The sequence below is a fragment of the Malania oleifera genome, chromosome 7 (assembly GCF_029873635.1).
Source record: "Malania oleifera isolate guangnan ecotype guangnan chromosome 7, ASM2987363v1, whole genome shotgun sequence".
NCBI lineage: Eukaryota > Viridiplantae > Streptophyta > Magnoliopsida > Santalales > Ximeniaceae > Malania > Malania oleifera.
Window position 1 is genome coordinate 107,469,093 of NC_080423.1, and position 8,308 is coordinate 107,477,400.

The following is an 8,308-nucleotide window of genomic DNA, read 5'->3' on the forward strand; positions in this document are numbered from 1 at the left end:
ACTACTCTCAACCCAATTACAAATTTAAATAGAAGTTCACTTCAAGATCAAACATTGTGTGAGTGCACATATCCATGCATCACATTACAACTCATGGACCCAAACTTAAACAAGACACCCTCCTAGTGACACAGACAAAAATAATGCACTACAATAATGGGTCCAAATCTACCTGAATACGAAAGCAAGACTTGAAATCTATCCTGTAAATTCATCTGAAAGCATTTAGTTGAGCAACTCCATCAGGACACCTTTCAAATAGGATATTTTCCTTCAATTTTGGAACAAGAAATAGCAGACACTAGACAGCCATGCAACAGACATTTGTTATAACCCATCACTCAATGCTAAGCAACTCACTCTCTCCTTTATGCTCCTTACAGTTTTTTTCCCTCCCAAGGGACCACCACCCACCACTACTTTATCCCAAATGTTTGCATTTCTCCCTTTCCTCCATTTAGCTAATTAAATTTTCTCACACTCTAAATTCTTGGAAGGAATAATTAGCTTTGTGATTATTAAATACCTATGAACTTGAAATGAAAATTCATTAAAACTGTAAGATCTGTCATAATATATAGACAGCAAGGACAGCAATTAAACAAAATTCCATGTTCAAAGGAGAGTGTCCAATATGACAATGACGATTCAAAGAAGAGTGTTCAATATGACAATGACGATGTCGAGTAGGATCAATACACAAAAGGTTAGAAGCAACTACTGAAGATAAGGAAGGAAACCATTGTTTCGATATGTGCAACAAAGATTAAATGCTCCAACAAGGATGGCAAGTAATCTTCTTTCATAGGGGTGGTAGGCCAGATCAACTTTTGTTTTCATGTAGCCAGCTTCAAAAGAATTAAAACAAAGTCTAAAAAGGAGGCCTGAGTTGAGAAGAGTTGAATATTATCGTTTTAATAGGTTGGCTGGTTTAGTTGATAAGAGTTTATTAGAGCTTCAGAGCTTCCATATAGCTGGTGCCTTCGAGAGGCCAAATAGAACTCCAGAAACTACTAAATACTTCAAATTAAAAATCCTTCAATAACCCAGAACAAAATGTGCCCTAGTTGTAATATCCTACATCTTCAACAGGGAGACATAAGAATCCACTTTCAATCCTTCAAATCGTATCAAATCCTCCAAAATATCAAATTCTATTGCTTCAAACATAATACCCCCAATTAATATTCATGAGACTTGCTCCATACAAAGCCATCAAAACCCTCTTCTGTGACCTTCCTAATTCACATCATCATAAAAAAATCTTCATGTTTGAAAATTGTTTCCTGCTCCAATAGGTTCTCTATGTTCAGAAGTAAAATAAAAAAACATTACAAATTAAATTATTTTTCAGGATGATAAAATATGAACTAATCTATTTATTTATTTTTTGTTGTTTTCCACATCACGAAACTATGCCAAAATTTACTGTTCTTCTCCAACCAAACCATCCAATGCTTACAAAGAAAACTCAATATAGGAGGGTGCCAATGAATAGGACTGAAGATTCAATAAGATCATAAAATAAATTAAACAAAAGAAGTGATGCTCCCATGTAAAATATATCATGGTCATTTAAATCATTTACCTAGAGAGTTTCATCAAATTTTCAAATTTGAATTTGCATGAGTCTGAATATAGGGGAAAAAAGAGAAAACTTTGCTGTATTTAGATGATACCTGACTTAAGTACTGATTCCATCCTTGATATTGATCTAAAATTAGAATATGCCAAATCTCATCTACAATCCAAAGACTACTTTAATAATAACAGAGGAAGAGGAGGATGGCAAAGGGAAATTTTTACATTGGACAGCCGGAAGGCACTAATGCCCAACAAAACCCATGGGGTTGCTGGGTCCCAGCACCACCTGAATTGTAGGAAGAGCCCAAAAGGAGGAGGGTAGTGACAAGTGAGGTCAACGCTAATAGCCTAAACCAGGTTCCTTTTTTTTTTTTCTTCCCCAAATTGAGAGAGGGAGAGAGTCAGGGATTTTGGTTAGGATTTGTTTGAGCTTTGAAATCTTGTGTATTTTTTTTTTTTTGGAAAGGGGAGGGGGGTGGAGGGGATGGTGGGGTGGGTAGTTGAACAGACTTTTCCCCCCTCCAGCAAAACTTTAGTCATCTCTGCAAATATTTAAAAGCAGAGAATTTTGTTTTTTCTCTCTTTTTTTGTTAAAAAAAAAAAGCTGCTGGAAAATGTAATAACAATCAAATCAGTGAATGGTTCATCAGGTAGCTTTGCAACTTTAACAAAATCATGGCCACAAACTCTAAATTGCGATTCATAGTACATGAACCATGAAAAGTTCCACACATACAGAATCTATTTGACATGTACAAGATTATTACAGTACATTGAAGAGTGTATGACTAAATTCTCCCAAAAAATTCCTGTGATTATAAAATTAACACCAACAAAACATAGACTCATAGAGCATATCATCAAGCTTGATTTAGCAGGTGTTTAGCTAAGCTGTTTCGAAGTAGTCCTTGATGAGAGCAGGGATCTTACCTGTTGCAGAAGTCATGTGCCCTATGAACTTCTTCTTCTCAGGTGGTGCAGAACATTGGGAGTTCCTTCAAATAAATCCAACAAATAGTTCTCCAAATCCTCCGGTGAATACTTTATGTATTTCCCAGCATGCCTTCCACTCTCTAGCTGATTCCCAAACCTCCCCATAAACGAACGGTATGCCGGAATCACTTTTTCTGAAATAGATATTCTGAGCTCTTCCCTAAGCTGAGGATCTGGGACCTTCCAACCCGTCTGGATCCTATAAATATCTTCAAAACTTGCATTGAAATTCTTAAACCTCTCCTTCAGAGCCACCTTGGATGCGTTACTCGAGCTACCCCCAATCCCCTCATCCTTCAAACAGGACAAGACCTTGACCCAAGAAGCCCTGAGATAACTTGTCGCATATTGGCGTATCTGGCCACGACGCTTACGAACCCAAGGATCCCCCAAAAGCTTACCAAGCTCAGAGTCCTTCACTTTCTGTACTATGTAAAGTATATTATTCATCAAGAACACATATTGCATTGCAATGTCCTCATACAATTTGGATTTTTCCTCAAGGTTTGACTCCAAACATGAAATTAACGACTGCAAGCGACATCCTATTGGTGTCATGCTTCCTAATTGCACATTATCACCATTCTGCAAATGATCCTCTTCTTCCTCACTGTTTTCTAAAAGCGAGTTCAGGGTATCACTATAATCAACAAGCAATTTAATATAGTTCATTACATACCGAGTCAATGGATGAATCTCACCACCTTGAATTGGTTTTCGGGATGTCTCACCCCGAACTGCATTCTCAAACTCTACAAAAGTGCCTCTGGCTGCCTCCCCTAGTCGGGACAGTACTCCTCGTGCCTCCCCACACACTTCCCCAGACTCATCTATAAACAAAGCTTGCAGCTCCGGCAACACATCCGCCAATGCGTCATACATGTCAAGTATCCGAAACAGTTTCTCAGATGATCGCCGCCCCATCGCGACAGCCTCACCAAAATTCAACAACTGCATCACACATCCCTTCGAAGTCTCAGTAAAGCAGACCTCTTTTATTAGTTCCGATCCATTGAACACTTGATCACAAAGCCGTTTCTCGCCGGACAAAAGAACCCTAACCGCGACCTTCACGGCCTGAATCCACTTCTTCATCTTCTCATCCAAGGTCCTCCACTCGATCTTCTGAATCTCCTCAATGCTTAGCTTCTCCACACCGAGAATCGATAAGCACTCGTCCAAAACATCGCGACGAACGCTGCTGTAAACCTGACAGCACTCCTTCTCGTATCCAGACCTAATCATCCTGTCGGCTATCTCCCTCAGTTCCGTCACAGCGTCAGGATGCACCAAATCGACACACACATCGTCCCCCAAACTTCCGCCCCTCTCGTGATAACAAACGTCCTGATCATTGTCGGCAAAGCTCTCGAAATCCTCGATCTCCCCATCGTTCGCTGCGAACGACAGCGAAACCCTCCGGATCGAGCCGTACAGTCGGTCGGCATCGAGCGGCACCGTGTTCCGAACCAAAACAAGCCGGAACTCGTCCTCGAGCCGCGACATCGCGAGCTGGAGCGCCGTCTCGGCGCGATCCGCGATCTCGCCGGCGGCGTCGGAGTTAATCGAAAGGTCTTCGGTGAGGCGGAGGATGTCGTCTACGGCGGAGAGGTACTCGGCGGCGTCGTCGGGGGAGTCCTCCCAGTGGCGGGAGGAGTCTTCCGGGGCGGCGTCCCAACGGAGAATGACCTTCTCGGCGGCAACAAAGAGGTCGTGCTTGGAGGCGGCGTCGCCGGATATGAGAGTGGATATATTAGAGAGGCGGTTGTCAAAGCTGGAGAAGATGAGGATCATATCGTCGGTGACGTCCTTGGAGGTGTTGAGGCTCTTGACGATCTGCTGGGCGGTGGCCATGACGCGGTCCTCGCCGTCAACGGTGGCGGCCATCTGAGTCTTCTCTTGTAAGGGTTAGGGTTTTGAAACTGACGGAAGGAGATGAAGGGGAAAAGGGCTTTTGTGGTGGAGCGGGAAGATAGAGGGGTTCAGACTTCAGAGTTCAGACCTTTGGAGTTCCCATTTTCTTGTGGCTTTACTTCCAACTTTTTCTGCTTGTGCTTTTTCGGCTTCTGCTTCTGCTGCTGGTTCCGCTTCTTCTTCCTCTTCTTCTTCTTCTTGGTTTGGTGGCGTGTTTGGGGGAGTGAAAAATGAAAATGGGTTCAGCGAATGTCGAGTAACGTAATGTCGTAATTGGAGTATTTTGGCAGTTCAATTCTTCAATTCAATTATTCAAAGTGGGCAGCTATCCAGTACGGTTACCGTTCCGTCCGGTTCCCCAATAAGATTGAAGCAATCCTGCCCCTTTCTCACCTATTTTTTGTCCTTTTGGGATTAGATTTTCACCCTCAATATTTTTTTTGAAGTCAAATAATGGATTTAGTCCTTTTTTTTTGTGGGTAGTTTTTTTTTACTTTTTATTATTTTGAAAAGGATTAAACTTTTTAAAATTAGAGAGAAGAAGAATGAATTGATAATCGATTCACTAGTTGATATATTTAATTTGGTACAAATGGTGATGTTAGGTTTGTGTTTTATATATAAATATTTTTTCATATTTTTGAAAAAATAAATACAAATATTGTATATTATTTTAACATTAAAACATTTGTATAATATTTTATGATTATTTTAAATGAAAATAATATATTAAATTATTCAAAAAAATAAGTCAAATTAATTTGGTGTGTTTTGGTTTAGCTGGGTTTTGACTGGGTTGATTGATTTTGCGAAGTCTTACTTAAAACTTAACTGGACAAGACTTGTTTTGGTTTTATAGAAATATTTTTTCATAAATTATAATATTTTATTATCTAACTTTTTTTTTTCTTTTTCCTAATAGGGTGTATGCTAGCAAATTATATGACTTTCGGTGAAATATGTTGAGTTAGTGGTGGAACTTTTAATTATCGCAAAATAGATTTGTAATGATATCATCTAAGCATGTGTTTTGATTTTGATATTTGAGAGACCGTTTTTCGCAGTGGTAATTTTATTAATTTTATAATCATTTACTTTCCTTGATTCTTCTAATATTCATTTTTTTTTTCTAAAAATATAAATTCACTTAAATAGGTAGGGTCAAAGGTTCAATCCCATAAATTATTTTAAAAGCTTTTTGGGTTAAAAATTATTTTAAATTGCATAATCTTAAGTAAATTAAAAGAATTATTCTACTTATAGAGAGCATGCCCTAGTTGATCTAATTATAATTATTAAGTTATGAAAAGCAAATAATAAATGCTATAATATCAAAATTTTTATAATTACTTTTTAGGTCATTTGGCCATTTTATCTCATTAATTAGACAAAACTAATGCATAGCTTAAATAGACTCATTGAGTATTTCAAATATCTCCTAATTCTTGATAGTTTTAGCATTTTTAAGTATTTATTAACTGCTCTAATTATGCTCAATCCCATCATTTAGGTTTATAAATTTATTAAGGTTACTAAATCCAATACAAAAACATTCATTTTTGAATTAAATACAATAACTTTCATTAACTTTCAAATAAAATTTAATTTGCAGATTAGATTTTATTCTCCTGGAGCATAGTGCATGCATACCTTCAAACAAAATAAATAAAATATGTCTCAAGAGAATTAACAACATATATAAAGATGAATTTCTTTTAGGTTTCGTCCTACTGCCAACTTTCTTAGTCGTAGAGAAGCCACTCCATCTGAGTCAATTATGTCAACTCAGATCTGGCTAGCCGAGTCGACTTGACCCCTTCTCATTTTTTAAAAAAATTAAAAAGAAAAAAGAGATGATAGCTTTAAAAATATTTCTAAATTTGATTTTAAAAATATTTATATTTGAATGAAATATAATACAAATTGTTAGATAGATAAATTTAATTTACATATCAAATTTTATTCTCTTAAATCAGAGTATATACCTTTAAAAATAAAAAATTAAAACATCATCTCAAGATTTTAAAAAAAGGGGGAAAAGGGGTAGGACAACTTGTGTTGGGTGGCTGTTTGGTGACTAGTAATATGCTGTCCACGAAAATATCCATAATAGAAACAAAATCTTATCCAATCATTTGAAGTCATTGAATTGTTCTCTCTCTCCAAAAAATTATTTATTAATTTGGTGAGGTGACATGAACACCAACCTCTTGATTGGAAAGTCACTATTCTCATTATGTCATATTGCATGTGACATTTGTGTGATCTTCAATTCCCAACCCCACAATGTTTGACCATTTGCATTTTGCAATGCAACCCACAAATATCTAAGAAGCTTATAGACTATATAAGCCAAGTGGACCATTGTCCTCCAAATTTCCTAATAGCCCACTAAAGGGGTGGGAGACCCAATTTGGACCTTTCACCCTTGCCCCAAGTCATTGACCTCACCTCCCCCACCTTAATGGGATCATACCCTTTTCCAAAAAGAAACATTAATGGTGGTAATATATATAGTTAATGATTAATGTGTAAAGAAGAAGAGGCAAGGGGTTGTCTATCATTTGAAAATTAAAAAATAGGATGATATTTTTATAGTTATTTAGATAACTGAAAATGAAAATAGAAATTATTTCTATAATGAAACTAGTCTATTAATTCAAGATAAATGATGTCATTTGAAGGAGTAGTTTACTAGTGGCAATTGGATATTTATATTTAAATATTATATTTAACTTCTTTAAACAAAACATAAAAGTGTAATAACAAATTAGCAATTGTTTACGGTCATTTTAATCTTAAACCATTAGTGAAGAGATTTGTAATGTGATATTCTTGAGAAAATTTTGGATAAGGTAATGGTGTCATATCATTTTTACGACATGTTAATCATGCTTATCCATGTTGACATTTAAGTTCACTTTATTGTAACTCGCATGTTGCAATTCATATGTTCAATCGCCTTAAGAACTTACATGTGATTCGTGTTGCACAAAAGCGATGTAGCATCACTATGTATACACTTTTTTTTTTTTTTTTTTTTAAATTTTATTGTGGGGCAATACTATGTCAGCATTTGAATTCGTACAAAAGATACAATTACAAGAAATATGTTTTGGTGGGTTTGTTAGGCGCAATGTTTGAATCTTGGAAGGGAAGAGAAGAAGTATAATATGACAAATAGATTATCTCTCATCGCATAGCTCGAATCAAGCTCAATATGAACCCTCAATTAAACAAAAATAGAGAAATAATCTAGCATAAACATCACACTATTTTAATAGGCGCTTGGCCAAAAAAAAAAAGATGCTACCAAAATATGAACTCTCTACCACTCAAGTTCAACAGTCACTTTGAAAACTCAACTCAATTCAACTTAATTCTATTTATATAGTAAAACTCGAATTTGTAAGCTTAATCGAACACCATCAAGATTTTGTTATTTTAATTTCTAGATTGTACAAATAATATTCAATTTTAATAATGTTTCTGAATAAATTTAATAACTTTGCAATCAAATAAATTGAAATTAAGTTGAAGTTCAAGTTTTAATATTATATATATTTCCAAAGGAAAGATGCAGACCGAGGAAGTCCACAAAGCTTGGATCATCACAGCCATTAAATGCGCTAAGAAAGCATTTCTTTAGAGAGAAAGACGCTTGTTTCAACTTTCAACTTCCCAAGTTTGAACATCGTGTGAGCCTTCCACAGTTAAACCACCCAGCCCTCTCACTTTCTAGACCATGAGAGTGCCTAATCCATGTTGATTTTCTGCAACTTCAAACCGAATATTCGATACTCATAAGAAAAAAATA

General features: G+C 36.3%; 1 protein-coding gene across 1 annotated transcript; it reads right to left on the reverse strand.

Moving 5' to 3' along the window:
- Positions 1-2,247: 2,247 nt before the first annotated feature.
- On the reverse strand, positions 2,248-4,773 carry LOC131160559 (exocyst complex component EXO70B1). Its single transcript, XM_058116372.1, has one exon. The coding sequence runs from the start codon at positions 4,462-4,464 to the stop codon at positions 2,536-2,538; it is 1,929 nt and encodes a 642-aa protein (XP_057972355.1). The 5' UTR covers positions 4,465-4,773; the 3' UTR covers positions 2,248-2,535.
- Between the last annotated feature and the right edge of the window lie 3,535 nt (positions 4,774-8,308).

Bases quoted from the DNA above. Each gene is read 5' to 3' on its own strand.
- LOC131160559 (XM_058116372.1), bottom strand. From the start codon at position 4,464: ATGGCCGCCACCGTTGACGGCGAGGACCGCGTCATGGCCACCGCCCAG.